Genomic DNA, 19,097 nt, shown 5'->3' on the forward strand with positions numbered 1-19,097 from the left:
AGAAAGCCAGCATTGAGGCATGATCCTTCTCAAACAGCAGTGGTACTTGCCTCAACTGTACAATGAAATCCAGGGGAACTTTTCAAAAATACTGATGCCCAGGTCACACCCCAAATCGATTAAATCATATCTTTGAGATGGGATCAATATTTATTTTTTGAAAGATTCCCCAAGTGATTCAAATCGCCAATATTTATTTTTTGAAAGATCCCCAAGTGATTCAAATCACTGCCCTAGAGAGACACCCCCATCCAAGTGGGCTGTGGATGCTGGGAAACTCTGGGATTCTAAGTCTTTGCTGTTCTGAGTCACCCACAAGGTAGCAGGCCTGTGTGCTGACTCCAAGGGGAAAAGGTCTGGCAAGGCACCTACACCATGGAAGAAATCGAGAGAGGGTGATATGATTAACAACTGTGAGGAGATAGGGCAAAAAACATTGAGAGCCCAGCCTATGGACTTCTAGAAGGGGATGCAGCAAGGCTACCCAAGGCTGATCTGTCTGTCCTGTACACTCCCTTCCTTTTGCCCACTGAGAGGCAGGGTGGGAGGGCAGAGAACTTGGGGGCTTTGCTGAGCTTGGGTTTCTTCTTGCTGAGCCAGTTACCAGGGCAACAGAGAGCAACAGGATCTAACGGGGGAAGCAAAAGGCAGGGGTGAGGGGGAAGTATCTTAACACGCTCATTCCTCCTGCCAGTAACCCACCCCCAAGGCTGGCAGGCATTTTTGTGACCCCAGAATAGGCCCATAGATACCCATCACCCTGTGGGGCAGAAAGGAAGCAAATTGACGTGAAAACGAATTAGAAATGGGGGTTAGGAGAGCCATGGTCCTCTGGCTGCAGCAGCAACACCAAGGGCTGTAGGGGGGAGTCCCAACTATCATTTTAAGATGCGCCATAATACCTATGTCCCCAGTGTACAAGGATTTGGGGGACTCCAGAACAGATGCTGTCAGCTACACATTAAACCCAACTGCTTCCCTGCACTGTGGATTGCCTCTGTAGTGAAATTCCACAGCACCCAGGATGTAGAGGAGGAAACAAGTCAACTCAAAGCTAGGAATTACCCTGTGCTCATCAGAGGCCAAGAGGCCAAGGTAACTAACTGGCAGCATGAGCCACAGCTGATCTTTCAATTGCCCCTCCTCTCAACCTGTACTGATTGATAGGAGCCTCTCAAACTATAGTCTTTGATACTTCAATGCCAGCGTATTTTTACTTCATCTAAGATCTAGTTAAGTTGTGCTGACAACTGGCCTATTACCCTGGGAAACTTGCATGACAAACACAAAGGCAGGAATAAGGGATATTATGTTCATGTGGATAAGGAGTATCTCACTAGTTTTTGTCTGACACTTCCCAACTGAGAGACTACATGATATCCTGGTGTCTATGTGGCAACGTGGTTAGGAAAGATAATTGATGAGGTGTACACACACTTGTGAACTCATAGGGGATCTTCACCTCTCTGGGCTTCTATTTCACAAGTCTGACCTGCTTCGAGTTGTGATTGTGACTCTGGATCAAATCCTCTTTCCTCCCTCTCAAATCAAAACTCATGCAAAACACTGGCAAAACAGCCACGTTTACAGTCTAAATTTTATTATCTTCAAGTCACGATGCTGATCACAAATGTGCACCCTTTAAAATAGTAACAAAAACAACACACACGGAGAAATTCTTGCAGTGAAACACAGCGGACCAACAGAGACACAGTGTCACAGTGTCTTAAGGTCTGGGAATCTGGGCATGCTGCCCACAGGCTTGAGGAGACATCTTCACGTTTAAGGCAAAGGGAACAGCCTACAAAAGGCACAACCACCAGCTACCCCTGGAAGAATCTCTTGGTTATTTCCCCCCTTGGGGGTTACAGCTTGAGTGCCGCTCCCCCTCCCACACACCTGTGACTCAGAATGGTCAGGTCAGCTGCTGAAGGAAGAGTAACAGTGACATTACTTGGGGAGAGACACAGCCACCACCTCCTCCCTCAGGTTCTGTAGAATGACAGGGACAGTGGCCAAGTTACCTCTAGCAGACAAGTGCTGCAATAATAGGAATCTCTTCTGCAGAGGCAGCAGGGGAGTGCCACAGATGGAGAGGAAAGAAGAGAGGAACCCTTGCCCCCAAAGTGACTGGCTTCCTTAGGCCTTAAGCCCAAGTGCACTATTGTCTGTTTATAAGGACAAGAGAACTTTGGGGAAAATAAGGTAATAACATCTAAAACACTTATAGCAGGAAAAACACGGAGCAGATCAATTACAAAGGACAAGGTAGACTGCTTGCTGGATAGTATTTGCCTCCAGAGAGATGCATTGGTCCACAGCAACTAGAAAAGGGGTGTGATAGGATAAAAAAAAAAAGTAGGGCCCTCTGATTCCACTTACCTCAAAGACTGAGCCCTGAGGACTGTGTGAATGCACAGCCCTAAGATGCAAAGACTCTCACTCCACCCTCCCTTCCTCACGAAAACATCTGGTTTGCCACTTCTCCCTACTGTAGGGACTATGCCCTCAGCAGAGGCCTGAAGCCCACCAGAATGGAAGCGCGGACTCCCAATAACCGAAGCCAGGAAGAAGTGTTCCTACCACATACTTTGAGCTTTTCTCCACAATAGGAAACTGTGCAGAGAACCGTTCCATAGAGTTAGAGGAGTTAAGAGAATCTAAGTATAATCCAAGTATATAACAACAAAGGCCAACCAAAAATAAAAGGCGAGCTCTTTGTAGATTTGGTGTGAAAAGACTGGCTGCTGGTAATTTTTCAATTATCTGGGATGCAGGGAAGAACCAAAAGGGAACCAGGGGAGCTAGCAAACCAGAAAAATAAACTTGTTTCATTTAAATGCAGACAGGGGAGAGAGAGAGAAACTAAAAGAATATTAAGAATAGCAAGCCAGGCTTTAAAAACAAACGTCTTAGAAAACAAAACAAATAGAAAGGAGTTTCCCTGGGTGCAGAAGACACTTGAATTTCCCAAAAGAAAGTGAAGAAAAGCCAAAGATCTGGGCTTCTAAATGTAGACTCAGAAGCCTGGGCTGTCTGGATCTCTGCTCCTCTGAGCACAGCCGACTCAAGTAAAAACTGGAGATGAGAGGAAGTCCACTTGTTTCTCCCTTTTTCTAACAGAGCCTTAGAGGAAGGCAGGGATCCTCCTCATTCAGCTGCTTGCTGGCAGGAGCCACCCTCTATCTTTGAAGCCCTCCAGGTAGTAAACGGCCAGGTGTATTTCTCTTCTTCCCTGGGTTCTCATTTCTGCTGTTCTGAAAGGGGTGGGGAAAAGGGAAGAACCACCAAAGTGTTAGTGGACTTTATGGTACTTATAAAGTTGTTTTCAAAAAGCCACATTCTAAATAATGTTTTAAAGTAATGTCCCTAAAAAGGCAAAACAACAACCCTCCACTCCAACCCATGGTGTTTCTCCTCCATGACCTTTAGAATTAGCTCTGGTATAACACCTGGAATTTAGATTTCCCCTTTCTTTGCATTTTTCCCTTGCAGCTTCCCAAATGAAATTCTGCCAAGTTTACAATGGTTTCTACCTCAACCCTGCTCAATGCATTCGGGAAACAAAGATACTAGAAATTTTGGGACTTCTTTAAAGCCTCCCCCAAGACAGGACATGATTACAACTTAAAGCATTCGTTTTGTTGACTGTTAAGCAAGTAAGTATAAGCATTAGTTTTTAAGAACGTTGTAAGAATCATAGTAAGTTGTACACTTACTTTTATATCATGTTAGATTTAAAATATTCAGAAACTCGTATTAACTGGAACCCCTGCTTACAACCTAAAATAAAAAAGTTAGAATTTGTTATCAGGTTGTTAAAAAAAAAAAAAAAGTTTTCTATAGAAACATACCCAGAAAAGGAGGGAAATCTTCTGGAGAAAAGGAAAGCCCACTGATACAGATATGCCCTAAACACAGGAAAAAGCTCTCATACCTCAGGTGGTGGGGGCTTGATGGTGACTGGCTGGGGAGTCCTCCGGGGTGGGGAGGGCTTTGGCTGTACTTGCTGCTGGGCAGGGTTATAGTAAGTCACTCCTCCATATACCTGCGATGGGGCCTGGATACCCAAATGAGCCAGGAAAAGAAAAAGTTAGAAATTAATTCAAGCTATAATAAACAGAATACATTGTTCAGGCACAAAAATAAAGAGTACTGGGAAATTTATAACTTTTCAAAACTCTAAGCTGGCCCTTTTTAAAATAAAATGATTATGTTCTGGTATGTCCTAATTATGTCCCAGTTATGCTCTGGTTCCTGCTTCTTCAAAGTTTTGCCCAGCTTTTGTCTAATTCCTATCATCAGCTGACAAACAGAAGAGGGTGAGCTCAGTGGTGATACTCCAGATATCAGATGATGTCAACCAGTTGGGAGTTAAGCAGTACAGGGAGGACTTGGGGAGAGCTAGTAAGTATAGTTTCTTTATGCAGTTGAATAAATGGCCACCTATGACCAATTAAAACACTTGAAGGAAACACCATTAAAGAAATGAAAGAGAACAGATGGACAGTACATAAGCTGCATTTCCAGCTCCTGACCACCAAGAGGCGTCCTAGCACCACTTGTAAATAGGTGGCATTGAAATGTTCTCTTAAATTTCTTGAACCTTCTCCCCATACCACATTCCTGTCTGATTTAAAAGATGTGTACCTAGAAAAATCTCACTAGCCATCTCACCTGTGTATTAGGATACAGATGAGGAGGTGGTGGGGGAGGCAGAGCCCCTGGAGCATAAGGGTAACTGGGATTACCAAAGTTCATGACGCCTGGAGCAGAAAAATAAGTAGGAGCAAGCAACTGCTGAGGTGGTGGCTGTCCGGGAGACATGGACACTGGTGGGGGATAGAGGCCTGGATTGGGCAGAGGTGCCGGTGTCTGATGGGGATGTAAACCTGGACAAAGAGAGGAAAACAAAAATTGAAATAGAAGATAACACTATTTCCATGGGATGGCCTGGCTGGACTGCTCAGCATTAACAGGCTCAGGATGGCAGTCCTTAGGATGGATCCAAGAGGAGTTTGTTGCCCAAGCACCCAGAGTGGTCAGCCTTACAGGCAAGCAGCACGGATCTCAGGAGGATGGAGTTTATGAGCCCCCAACACATATCCTCCCATACTAAAAGTATATAAGCAGAGGTGCAATGCTTACCTGGGTGGGGAAGGTGCATTTCTGGCTGCACAATCATGCCCTGAGGAGGCAGTGGGGCAGGGCTGTCACCATGGGTGTAGATTGGTCCCTGGAACTGCACTGTAAGATATCACATTGGGACTCTCATAAACCCATACTCTCATATCACATGGCCAAGTCTCCTTGTTCCCCAAACCCTTTAAGAGATGTTCTCAATTTTCCATGTGAAGAAAACAACCACCAAACAATAATAACCACATGAGAGGTCAGAAAGGAAATTCAGGAGGTAAGAGGCTGGTCTCTTAGTTCACTTCACCCTGCCAAAAAAGGTACTCCAACAATAAGAAAAAAAAACTCACGAGGATCGTAGTAATGTCCTTCCATGATACTGATATGCACAGGAGGGGCAGGGGGCTCTGGCACAGGTCTCTGCCGCTGAGATGAATAGCGTTTGGCTCGTCCACCCTGGACACCCTGAAATAAAGAAAGAAGACTGAACAAGATGACTTCCAGAAGGCTGACTCTCATATCAAGTCCAGCCCTCCTTTAGATACAAAATTCTTACCTTCTGTGTGGCAAGTGTTTAAAAAATATTTGCAAAATGAATTGAAAAATCAGTGAAAAACATCAAGATTTGAACCCAAACCCTCTACATTTCTAGAGACCCAAATTAAAAGAAATGTGGTTATCAATAGAAAAACTGACTTCACGATCTTATCTTGGTTTAAACAGTGAACAAGCGATTATATTCTGCCCCCTCCCCCATCTACTCCTCTTCCCCTTCTGTACCATTTCTTCCATCCGGTTAAACTGAGGTGGAGGTCCTGCTCCCATGTGTATGTGGTTGTGCATACCTGCAATACACCAAAAAAGTCAATGCTGCAGAGTAAACAGATGTGAGTAAGGCTTGAACATACAAGGAAATAACAGGTTGAAGAATCCAATGTAGAGAACGGCTGTTTTTAAACTAACAAAATTCCTTTAAAAATATCTCTGCTTCTTGTCAATATCAGCATTTGGAAATTTGCCCCCACTGCCCACCACCTTAATACAGCAACAAAGCCTTTGAACATGAAAAAATTACTTCAGTGAGAAAATACACATTCAAATTTTCCCCATCAAATATGTCCCTGTACAGAATCCCTGGAAAGTTACAATTAGCATATTACATTATCAAACATAGTGAAAAATCTCAGCTCACAAGTTTCTGAGCAACAACTGGACAGGGGAAGGATATTCTGCAAATCTACCTGATTATTTCTGGCCACAGAGGTCTGGCTGGAAGTTTGGAAGAGATTCCCCTCTGACTGAAAATAGCTCAGGACAAAAAAAGGATAACATCCTAGAGACTGTCTTCCAACGGTAACAAGACATCCATGGGAAGGAGGGTGTACTCCTCTATCCAAAGATCAACTCCCAGTCCAGTTTAGGCTACACTGGTTTTTGGTATTCAAAAACTATGCATACCAGAGAAAGATGCTGAAACTCCCAGTCTTTATGAGGATTTCCAATCTTTGTTCAAATTAGATTTCAGAAACTAAGGAAAAGATCCTTTGATCTATCTGGCTAGAGAGAGGCATAAAGGATGGGCAAAAGGGGTGGTAGATAGGTCCTAGTATTTAGAACTCTGCTGTCTAATATGATAATCCACTAGCCACATGTGGCTATTTAAATTTCAATTAATTTAAATTAAAAGTTCAGTTCCTCAGTCACTGGACACATTACAAGTATTCAAAAGCACCATCACTATGGAAAAGTCTATTGGACAGCCTGGATCTAAATTAAGGAAATTAGAAAGGTTTTCTTTCTAATTTAAAAGATACTCATCCAAATTCAAATGAAAAAGTTTCTGCCTTAAAACTTTATCCATTAGCTCAAATAATAAGAACACTGCCTTCTTCCACCTTTTCTACAGAGTGATAAAGGATTCTGCACTCAAAAGCTCATTACTGACAACTGATCAGTTAAAATAGTAGGCAAAGTAGTAGGCAATCCTGGGTAACAGATAAAACTGCTATACAAGATCTTTGGATGAATGTACCTAGGAAGCCATCTGTTTCTTGCAATTAATGAAAACGTAGATATTTCTCACACAGCATATCCCTGAGAGACATAAGTCCCATGCCCCCAAACCCAATAATGCAAAGAGAAAAAAGCTAGTTACTAACCCTAAGGTACCTACCCCGAAGTTCACGTGGTGGCAGGAATGAAGGCTGCCCTGGACTCCAATTCTGTTCTGTTATATTTAGTTGTGCCATGTCTTGCTCAAGTCCACCTGTAGTAGAATCCACTGGAGCCTCCCAGTTCCCAGTCTTAGCAGGTGGAGGAGGAGTAGTTTCTGGAGCTGGAGGTGCCGGGGGCAGCCCTTCAGGTGGAGGGGGCACCTCCTCTGCAACCTTGACTGAATCCCCAGCTTTGATTCTGGTTCTTCTTGCCCGGGAATAGGATTTCTTCTCAATAGGCCTGTCAGGGGCTGGTGGTGCAGTGTCAGGAGCAGGAGCTGTTATCTCTGAGGCAGCCTCTTCCTTCTCAGGACTGCCAAGCACTTGAGCATCTGCTTCTGGAGACGGATCTCTCACAGGAGTCTGTTCCAGGCGCCGTGACCGGTAACCAGTCTCATGTTTAACAGTCTCACCAGACCGGCCACCATGCTGCCCACCAGCCTCCACAGGCCTAAAACCTGCACGACCTTCCTTGAAGCTCCCAGATCGAGAGTAATTCCTGGGAGCAGACATGCGGCCAGTACCTGCAGCATTCCTGTTGATAAATGTCCTTGGTGGTAGGGTGCCTCCAGGACCCTGGTGGCGATGGGACTTGTTTGATCGCTCACCAATCCAGTTTGGATCTCTTTGTGGAGGGCTCCCAAACCTGAAAAAATAGAATGAAAAGTCTTAAGAAAAGAAATAACAAAAGAGATTACTAGAGATAAAAACTTAGGGTCAGGGAGACTTCCCATATTCCTCACCCATTCAATTAAAGGCTAGAATGGCATTTTAAAAAGCAGAGTTCTTTCTACAATATCAATAGTGTAGGCTCCTAAATTTCCTCACCTGGGTTTCCGAATTCTTCGGGGTTTGATGTCATCAGGATTGTGAGCTGAACGGATGTCATATCCATAAAGAGCAATGAGTTCCTGTCGGGACTTTGGAGCCTGTTCATCTTCTCGGAACTTGTCATGCTCCCAGCGACCCTCGTCCTTCCATAGCTTTCGCTGACGCCCCTTGGGTCTGGATAAAACCAGGGAAAGGTGTCTTGGGTTGGCAGAACTTGCCAAGTAAAGATGTTCAGGCAACAAACAGGGTTGGGCAGAGAAACAGAAGAAGCTTCGTGTAGTCTCCCCATCTTCCCAGATTATACAAAGCAGGCCTCCCAAAAGCAAGAGTGAATAGTAGCACCTCAGGGCCTGCTGGGCTCAAATACAACAGGAACAGAAATGAGGAAAGACTTCACTTCCAACTACTCAGCACCTTGGAAACATCTCTCTCCTATAAGGCAGTCTGTGCAGGTACTTCACAGCTTCAGATTAATGAAGGCAATAGAAGTATGGGTCTGGATCTTGGCCGCTCCACCAAGAGTTACCAAATATTCTAAGCCTCACTCTCATTTGTATGAGGAACAATCACCATACCTACCCTAAAATGTTGGGAGTAGTACATGAAATAACAAAGGTCAAAGCATTTAGCAAAATGCCTGGCATACACTAACACTAAATACATACTAAATAGCAGCAAGAGCTGTTACCTGACTTCCTCTTCCTGAGTTTGCCCCCGAAGATCATGCTCAAAGAAAAGCCCTTTCCGAGGTATGTATGCTGGGTTCTTCCGATCCTCGTCATCATCCAAATGCTTGGGGCCCTTTTTACCCACTTTGTTCTCCATAGGCTCTGTGCTCTCCTGGAGGACAGATAAAGGGCTCCTTACTCCAAGGTTGAGAGCCTCCCTGTTCCAGCCCCCGAATGGAGGCCTTTGGTGGGTACTGACCTGTCCATCCCCACTTTGCCTCTCTCCAGTCACAGTGCCTTTGGTGTCAGGCTTCTCTTCACCCTTCTCTTCTTTTGCTGAAGAATTAGCAGCATCGTTGGCTTCTGATTTCATCTCCACTTTGGAGTTTTCCTCTTCACTGTATTCCCCTTCTTCACCCTGAGAAAAGTTTCTCTGTCAGCCGTGGTGCACATTTTTATTCTCCATTATTTAGGAAAACATTTTCTACCAAACTTAAGAATTAAAAGCAAACATAACAAAATTCTTTCTAGAATTTCTAGAGAACAGGAACACTAAAAATAAAGTCACATAAAAAATGTCCCTCAAAATTTTTACCTACATATACATATGCTAATACTGATCTATATGAGCTTTCCAGATATGCGAGCAACTGTTAACAGTGGCAGACTCTGGGGAAGGAGCCCAGGGGATATGGATGGGAAGCTTTACAGTGCCTAGCACACAGAACAAGTTTAATCCTTGTTGATAATTTCTCTCCCCCTCCACGAACTGTCTCTTAAACATGCAGTGTCTAATAACTATATCCTAACTCAAGTTGTGAATTCTCTCATCTCAAATGGCTTAGAGCACAGATGTCCAACCTTTTAAATTATGTGGGCCCCTTTTTAGGATCTAAAATTTTCATGAATCTCCATAAGACAGCAGCTCGGTACAGTATCCACTGACTGAGAAAACATGACAAACTGCTATACAGTCGATAATACTTTAAAATATATTTACAGTTTATATATATTCAAAATAGTAGTATGTAAAGGTGAAAGATGTATAGTCTATAAATGAGAGCTGAGGTAGTGGATTTGCAAGCCCCTCATAAAAACGCCATGATTTCCCAAGACACCATTATCCTCAAGTTGGAAAACAGTGGCTTACATTTTTGATGTCTACGATTACTAAACTTTCTGCAGCATGAGATCCCCCTAGTCAAAAACTCTGTCCAGAATTACATAATTATAAAATTTTGACTTGGAAAACTTTAGAGAACATCATAGAAATTACATCTTAGAAATGAAAATAAAAACTAAAGTCCAAGTGCTCTCTTTCCTCTCATCTTTTCCCTCTTTTGCCACATTAAGATTAAATAACCCTGTTTGTGACAGAGAAAGTGGTAGGTCTGTCCACACAAAGGAGGGTCCTTAGGTCATCCTCTAAATAGGGGCCATAAGGAAAGGTAATAGAGCTGTGGCTAGTTCTAAGCAGGGAAAAGGAGAAGCTAAGGTTCATGCTAAGGGGAATGGCTTTAGAAGTTACTCTTACCTCCTTGTCCTCACAGGACTTGGACCTAAGGAGGCAGAGCTATAGGCTAGGGAGGTAGGTTTAGAGACCTGTGAGGACACAAAGAAATGGGTTCGAGGGAAGGTAGTCTAGTCCCCACTGCTGAGTTAACATGTCAGGGTTACACCTCTGCCAATACACTTCTGCCACCTGGTAGATACGTGTATAAAAGGTCTCTTATTCTCCTAATGAGTCTTGACACTTGACCTGAACCAGATCCTTTCATAACTGTAGACCCAGGAAGGCCTCAGGAATCTGATCAAAGAAACTTGCTGTAAGATTCCTGATGAAGCAAGCAGCTCTCAAAGTCTGTGTTTCTGCCTTTTCTTCAAATAGAGATGAGTTCGCCTGATAGGCCCACACAAGCCAATTAATTCCTCTTCCCCATTCTCCCGTTAAGCATCTGGGTATTTCGGCCTCTAAGTGTTTTGGGTTAGGATTCCCAGAAAGGTGATTCTGGTAAGAAATACACAGAATTGAGACTACTTGACCACTCCTACACTATGGGAATCAAGTCTTTACCCATAGCTTTATTTTTTTGAACAACCAAGCACCCTTGATTCTTCTCATTTTCCTTCAATCATAAGTTTTCCCTCCACTTGAGATGGGGATAGGTGGGTGGTAAACATTCAGTTATTTCCTTGGCCATATGTTCCCTGCAGATTCTGAAGCAGAAATTGCTAGAATCTTGCTTGGTGTGTACATGTGACCTTAATTCATTATACCCCCCACCCCCAACACACACACACATACACACACACACACCCCCTGCATTCAAAAATCTTAAAACAATATCAGCATTATTAATGAGGGAAGTATGTTTTATGCTCCACGTCCTCTAGTCTGTGGTGAAATGCCAAATGAAACAACTCTTTTATTTTAAATGAGACACTACTTTTGTTTCCAAGCAGAACAGAAAGATACAAATAGCATAGTGCTGAGGAGACTCCAAATTAGAGTCAAAGTCTGGCCTAACTGAAGCCAAAGTGCTACCTTTGGGTCATGCTGCTTTGGCTGAGGGCTGACATCAAAACCTTTTTCCAAAGACAAACTCCCCTACTGCTAATTTCACCACACTCTTTCCAACTCTAATGCCTAACTCTCCCCTGAAGCAACTGCTACCCTGGCAGAATTCTCGCTACAGAGGTTTTAGCTCATTCTCGCACTCCTCACATATTTCAGAGTAAGGGGTAGAGCTGGTATATTTCTCATTCTCAATGTCTCTTCCAGACCTAACTCCTTCAGCCTCATCTTAAACTCCTGCTCCTCTGGGGCTCCTATCACCTGGCTATATCTCTACACTTCTGCATGGGCCTACCCTGTCACTGACTTGAAGACTTGAGTTCACCTCCACTTGAGTCATCCATTTCCATGGCCATACTTCAGACCAGTTTAACCTGTGTTTTATGCCAGGCATATAACTTCTTTAGTAAAGGGTTTATCTTTGCCTTAAGCTCTGTCCATTGTTTCTGGGCATCTAGGTTAACACATTTTTGAAATAAGCCACCGGATAGAGCTCATAATCTTGTTAAGTATCCTATAATCCAATCCCTGCCTTGCTTTCTTCCACCTCCTTAAGTCCCCTAATTTCAAATGCATAAAAGCTACAAAATAGTTATTCTCCTGAGCATTTAAGATCTTGCTCCCAGGCATATTGTCGGTTTGGCTCAAATGAACTCATTAAAGTCCTCTACAGGTTTGGATGTTTCTTATATCGACATCTGCAACTGTTATGTAGGTTTTACAGTAAACCTTCATTTCTTAAATCTTAAATACCCTAGACTTTGATCAAAACTACCATATGCAAAAGAATGAAGTTAGACTCTTACCTCATCCCATAGACAAAAATTAACTCAAAAAGCATCAAAGACCTAAATGTAAGGGCTAAAACTATAAAACTCTTAGAAGAAAACAAAGGGGTTAATCTTTGACTTTGGATTTGACATGGATTTGGCAAAGACTTCTTAGATATGACATCAAAAGCACAAGCAACAAAAGAAAAACATATACTGAACTTCCTAAAAATTAAAATCTTACACCATCAAGAAAATGAACACAAAACCCACAGAATAGAAAACAAACATTTGCAAATCATGTCTTGATAAGGAACTTGTATCCAGAAAATATAAAGAACTTTTACAACTCAACGATTAAAATACAACCCAATTTAAAAATGGACAAAGTATCTGAACAGCCATTTCTCCAAGGAAGATATGCAAATGGCTAATAAGCACACACACACACAAATGCTCAAAATCATAATCATCAAGGGAATGCAAATCAAAATGAGACACCATTTCACACCTACTAGAATGGCTAGAATCAAAAAAATCAAGTGCTATTGAGTATGTGGAGAAATTGGAATCCCTATACATTTGCTTTTGGGAATATAATACAGCTGCTTTGGAAAAGTGTGGCAGTTCCTCAAAGATTTAATACAGTTACCACATGACTCAGTGATTCCATTCTGAGGTACACACCCAGAGAAATAAAAACATACATCCAAAGAAAAACTTGTACACTAATGTTTATGGCAGCATTATTCGTAACAACAACAACGAACAAAATAGAAACAACCCAAATGTCCATCAACAGGTGAATGGATACACAAAATGTGGTACGTCCCTACAATAAAGTATTATTGAGCCATAAAAAGGAATGAAGTATTGATACATGATCCCACTTGGAAACTTTATGCTAAGTGAAAGAAGCCAGTCACAAGAGTCCACTTATGATTTTATTCATATGAAAGGCCAGAACAAGGAAATCTCTAGACACTGTATATTTGTGGTTGCTTAAGGGTGGATGGGATGAGGATGCAGGAACTAAGGGTAGGGAGTGATAACTAAAAGCTACAGGCTTTCTTTCTAAGGTAATGAAAATGTTCTGAAACTGTGGTAATGGCCACATATATCCGCGGATATACTAAAAATCAAAGAATTGTACACTTCAAATGGATAAACTGTAGGTAAATATGTCAATAAAGCTGTTTTTCAAAAAACCCTGCCTATTATTCCTGTTCTTACCCATTTTTTCCCTTACTCTCTCATCTACAACTTTCAATATCTACTCCCTTGACCTTCTCACATTCTCCTATCAATCAGTCTTTCCCACATTCACTTTCCTATCTTTCTAGATTCCATGGCCCGCTCATTTCAATCACTACTAATAATACTCTTAATTCCCTGCCACTCCCATGTGTCCGGGACTGGATCAACTCAAATGTCTCCTTTCTCTAGGCTTAACCAGACTATGGACGTCACTGAAAAGAGTTAAGGTAACTTCACATATCACTGCCACATCCAAACTCAGCTACTCGAACCTCCTTTAGTCTCAACTCCTATCTCATTCCTACACCAAACTCCTTCTCTTTCATTCTATTTCACAAAGAAAACAAGGACAGGAACACCAGCTTCTTCCCCACACTCCTTCCCTTTCTACCTTTCTAGAATTACAATGGAAAATGTTACCCTTGTCTGGTTCCTATTTCTCACATACTCAGTCAAGAACACCAGTACACTTATTACCTACACCTTCCCTTTTCTTTCCCTTTCTACTCATTCCTTTAATCTTTAACCATATTTGATCCTCTAACTTAAAAATATAACCACCAAACCCTCTCTTAACTTCGTAAGCTTCTTTCTAGTTACTATCTCTCTAGTCTCCCCTTCATAGTCAAGTTTCTTTAAAAATTTTTTCTTGGAAAATTCTGGGAAAATGGTATTAGCATAGTTTTTGATCTCTTCAAATCTCCACATAAAACGAGAGCTTCTAGACAGTAAAATCAAAACCCTCTGACACGTACAACAAGACTAGGTTATAAGATCTATCCAAGACACCAAAATATAAGCACATGAAAACAAAGCACCAACAGCCACAAGACTGTTGCATCTGATTAGTGTCAGAAAAAGGAGAGAGAAGTAAATGGACCTGAGAATAGGAGAACCCTGAAATAATCAACAGGTATTCAATGGAAAGCAAAACTGAGAACAGGTGAAACTAGGAGGGAATTTACTATCTCCAGTAGCATGTGAGCATAAGGATTCTGTGATAAGGTGGTCTGAATGGGGCTAAGCAGTCTAACTGCTCTGAAATCTTGAAACTGACCTGGCTACCAGGGCTCCTTTCTAGGGTAGGGTCCCACAATGAAGAGAAACTATTGAGAGGAGAATCATATTGAATAGAAATGAAAAAAAGATAAAAGATTAGAAAAAAAGGGTTAAATATTGAAGACAAAGAACATTTAGGAGCTCCATGACACACTGTAGAGGACATCTATCTGTGAACACTGACTTGCAATAATCAACACCAAGACAAATTCTAATTGAATTACTGGACCTAAAGAAAAGAAAATTGGGTGGTCGGTTTCGCTCAAGATAAAATCTTTGGTTCACATTGTTTCCATGAATCTGAAAATACCATTTTGCAAGAAATACAAAGGACAGAGGGAGCATGTTGAATTAGACTATGAGTGAGCAACCATCAAAATTTTTTCAACAGATAAATTGTAAAGGGTTGAAAAACTAGCCTGTAGATTGAGTGAGATCAAATTTTAAGAAATAAGCAACACTAAACTTCAGTGTCTAAGTATACTCAGTAACAAAGAAGAGCAATTAACAATTACTATAAAAGTCAGAATGTCAAATCTTTTTCTGTAATCTAGACCACTACAATCCCATAGGACTTTCTGTAATGGTGAGAATATTTTTATCTGTGCTGGCCAAAATGGCAGCCACCAGCCACAGGTGGCTATTAAGTAAAATGTAGCTATTTCAACTGAGGAACTGAAGTTTTAACTTAAATTTAATTAATTTAAATTTAAATAGCCACATTTAGCTGGCTGCTACCACAGGTTCCTCAATCTCAAAACAGCCAAAATTTTACCACTAGTGTCCTTCCTAAAACCTCCTCCTCCATTGGTCCCATTCTTAGTGAATAACACGATTCATCAACCTGAGTATTCTTTTGACTCCTTCTTAATGCAGGCTTCATTTCACATTCAGTTCTGGGTTCTATTAGTACCATCTAAATCTCCCAAATCTGTCTACATTTTGCCAATCCCACTGCCATGTCCCTTCTTTAGGGCCTCATCATGTTCCTTGGGACTATCCTAACAACCTCTTATCAGCTCCCTGTCTCCATTCTTGCCTCATCCACAATTCATTTGCGACACTTAAGCCTTCAGTAGCCTCTTTCCTTGCTACTAGGATAACACCCAAACTCATTTACATACAGAATGGTGAGTTGCTATAAATTCAATCACCGAACTCCACCGAACATGCCATACTGCCTCGCAGTCTTTCCGTTTCCATTCTCTAGTGACATCTGCAAACATTCCTCACCCCGAAACTGCTCATCTCTTTTACTTTGCAGACTACACCGCTGACTTCAGAGAAAATAAGTCATTACATTCTGTCAATTCCATAGCCTAAATAACTTTCAGTTCTACTTCTATTTTTCACTACCATTCCACTCCATGCCACATTTACTGCTTGCCTAGACTTCTACAATAGCTTTCTTAACTAGATTTTCTCAAATCTTTCACCCCTCAGATCAACTCTCTCCACTGCAGACAAAGTAACTGTTATAAAACTCTCAAATTTTACTGTGCATAAGCATCAACCAGGAAACTTGTTAACATATAAATGTCTGAGTCTTCCCTCCCTCTGAAGATTCTGTTGCAGTAGGACTGGCCAACTAGATTTCCTGATGCCAGCGTTCCTAAGATCTGACACTCTTGTTTAAAACCCTGTTACATTTTCTCACTTCCTTAGCTTTAAATTAAAATAAATTTTAACCTGGTTTATAAGGTACTTTAAAATTTGGATTCATCGACTCGTCACTTGCCATACTAAATTTTTCACATCCTTCAACTCGTCATGCAGTCCATTCCTTCCAGACCCTCTTCCCAGACAGTGTTACCTCTCCTTAGAAAACTATGCCTGGCTATCTCATACTCATCCGTCAGATCTCTCTTTTAACATCCCATCCTCTAAGGGTTTCCAAATACCCTAAATCCAGTTAGTTGGCCCTGTTATGTGCTCCCAAAGCACCCTGTGTTTCCAAACGGGATCACGGCACTTACCAAACATTGTTATAATTACTTAACTGTCTATTCCCCCTTCTGACCCAAAATGTAAATTTCACAAAGGTGGAACCACGTGTCTTTTATTCCAGTGCCTAGTACAGCTCCTAGCACAGAGCAGATACTTAATGAAAAGAAGAAACAAGCCCCTTCATGATCTGGCTCCTGCTCACTAATTTGCCTTTACTTCTGGTATCCATCCTATCTCAACAATGCTCCAGTCACACCAGATTACTTTCAATTTCCCAAATATTCAATTTTCTCTCCTGCCTCTGGGCTTTTGCATCTATTGCTCCCTCTGCCCAGAACATGGTTTGCCTAATTCCAATTTATTCTTCCCTGACTGCCTAAGATACATTCAGTATCAAGCCATTAACACCTTACTTAACCGTATCCTCCAGCAGTTTTCACCAATACCTATGATTGCCTATGATTGTCTGACTTCCTTACTAAGTCTTAAAATTCCTAAATTTAAGAATTTTGGTATAGTGTTCACTGTTGCCAACTCCAGGGTTCAATAAAAAGTCTGAAATGTAGTGACAGTTCTATAAAACTTATAAAATGAAAATTTGATATATAACTCCATCACCCAAATCCAGAACTCAGGACTCTATTCAATCCCAGGAAACCAACAGGTATTCTGATGGTCTCTCTAGTAGTTTATCCAATCAAAACAAGCCCACAGAGGCTTGGCTTAGGAAAACTTTCTTCTAAAGATAAAGCCCCATCTATAAACTGAGGGATGTTTCTGACAAAAACCACTCAGAATCCTGCCCTTTCAAGGTCTTCGGATACACTCAAAAAACAAAACAAAAGAACTGGCTGGCTTCACTATTTAGGCAGCATAAAATGAATTGTCAAGTTTCCTGTGAAGGGCTTCAGAATGTTCTCTCTTATTTAGAACCTTATTTTCTTCAGATAAGGTGAAAAGCCAATTACTAACAGTATAACATGTGTGGCCTGAAGAGGCTTGCATCAAGTTTCCCTCTTACTGAACAAGCCTTTTTGTAAGTTTTTCAAATGCATATATAAATAATGTACAAGAGGAGTTAACAAGTAGGTCATGGTACTTTTGAACCACAGGTGTATATGTTTTTAAAATACATTTTCCACCTACACCAAAGGAAAAAGAACCTATCACACTCACTTCTGAGTCTTCTGCACTTTCATAATCCGACAGAACAGCTAAAAGAGAACAGAAACATGTAAAGAAAAAAATGCAACAGAAATTATTATAATACATTTCCTGACTACTTGCTGTGGATCTGGCTAAAATCTCATTTAATTCTGAAATCAATGTATGATAAAGATAAAATTACAGTTCCCTATTCCAGATGGGAAACAAGATCAAAGAGTGACTTGCCTAAGTCACTGCTAAAACATTTGCTCTTAAGCACTATGCTACAAAGGGCCACTCTGTGGAAACCTCTCCCCAAATCCGTAACAGTCTGAGAGGATGTCAACTACTGCAAATACCTGACCTGGGTTTTTGGGCAACTCATCCTGATGCTACTCACCATCGCCCTCGATGCCATCTTCACTCTCCTGAAGAAAACGAGAAGTCATGGGTTAGTTCTGTGATTTCCAGGGAGGGGGATGGAGAGCTGAAACTCAGAGCAAAATGGTTGAAAAGGGAGACGAGAAATGGTACATCTTTAACAAGTAGCATCTGAGGAAGATCTGGTCTCTTCGCCTCCAGGCCCGATTTCCTAATAAACATTCGCTGTCCATTCGCAGCGCTCTGCCCTCCCCCTGAAACTCTCAACCTTTCCTCTTCCCTTGGGGCTCCGGATGCAAACCGCACTGGAATAGCTGTCCTCTACTCCAACACAATATACCCCAGCATTTACCACCAATTCCCAGCCTCCCATCATCATCTACACCCCGCCCCCAGGCCGGCACGCCACCTGCCCCGGCCCGCCCCGCTCGCGCGCACTTACACACTCGGACTCCTCAGCGCTCTTGGCCCCTCCGCTCTCCACCCGCCGTAGATGAAGGGCCCCGGCTCGGCCTCCGCGCTGGGAAGGCAGAGAGCCGCTGCCGCCACCTCCAGCGCTCCCGCTGCAACTCCCGCCGCCCCGCGGAGGAGAACCTCCGCTGTCTGAGCCGGAAGCACCAGACTCTTCGTCTTCGGTATCCTGCGAAGCGCGCTGCCGCCGCCGGTCCGCCATCTTACGGAGAACGGCCAGCCAGCGCCTACGTACGCCTGTCGCTGGGGCTGCCGGGAGGCTAGAGAGCTACTCCCAGCATGCTTCACGTGCGACGCTGACCTCCCGGCTTTTCTGAAGGCTGGGGACGGAGATGGCGTCCTGCGGCACGTTTGCGGGCGAACGGGATGACGTAAGTCGTGACGTGAGGGGGCGTGGCGCGTCCCCTGACTTCCCCTGGGTAGGCCCCGGGCAAGGGGAGCTGCGTTTGGGCAGTGTCGTTCGGCTCCTTTCCCGGCCATCTTGGGCTTTCCAAGAGGAAGGCGTTGACCTGTCACAGCTTCACTGCGGCATTAGAGCTGTCATGGTTTTCTTTGTACATTTCTCGTTTCTCCTTACGTTTGTAGCAAATCATTTTACTGCATTTGTTTTGTAAACTCGAATCAAGGTGAACCTCTAAAGCCA

General features: G+C 42.6%; 1 protein-coding gene across 1 annotated transcript; it reads right to left on the bottom strand.

The window, feature by feature from the left end:
* Window positions 1-1,586: 1,586 nt before the first annotated feature.
* Window positions 1,587-18,732, bottom strand: CASC3 (CASC3 exon junction complex subunit). The gene is made up of 14 exons (XM_039873575.1): window positions 18,426-18,732; window positions 18,003-18,030; window positions 17,633-17,670; window positions 9,108-9,266; window positions 8,869-9,020; window positions 8,178-8,354; window positions 7,310-7,995; window positions 5,917-5,981; window positions 5,487-5,601; window positions 5,149-5,247; window positions 4,678-4,892; window positions 3,938-4,060; window positions 3,720-3,783; window positions 1,587-3,257 (listed from the first exon to the last, which is right to left on the bottom strand). Exons 1-13 carry the CDS (start codon window positions 18,654-18,656, stop codon window positions 3,760-3,762), a joined length of 2,112 nt encoding a protein of 703 aa, XP_039729509.1. The 5' UTR covers window positions 18,657-18,732; the 3' UTR covers window positions 1,587-3,257; window positions 3,720-3,759.
* Between the last annotated feature and the right edge of the window lie 365 nt (window positions 18,733-19,097).

Source organism: Pteropus medius, unplaced genomic scaffold (assembly GCF_902729225.1).
Source record: "Pteropus medius unplaced genomic scaffold, Ma_sr-lr_union100, whole genome shotgun sequence".
Taxonomy (NCBI): Eukaryota; Metazoa; Chordata; class Mammalia; order Chiroptera; family Pteropodidae; genus Pteropus; species Pteropus medius.

Excerpts from the sequence above, each read along its gene's own strand:
- CASC3 (XM_039873575.1), bottom strand. The coding sequence starts at position 18,656 with ATGGCGGACCGGCGGCGGCAGCGCGCTTCGCAGGATACCGAAGACGAA. Across the intron at positions 17,671-18,002 it reads AGATGGCATCGAGGGCGATG|CTGTTCTGTCGGATTATGAA; the intron begins GTGAGTAGCATC and ends GTTCTCTTTTAG. Across the intron at positions 9,021-9,107 it reads GGCAAAGTGGGGATGGACAG|GAGAGCACAGAGCCTATGGA; the intron begins GTCAGTACCCAC and ends TCTGTCCTCCAG.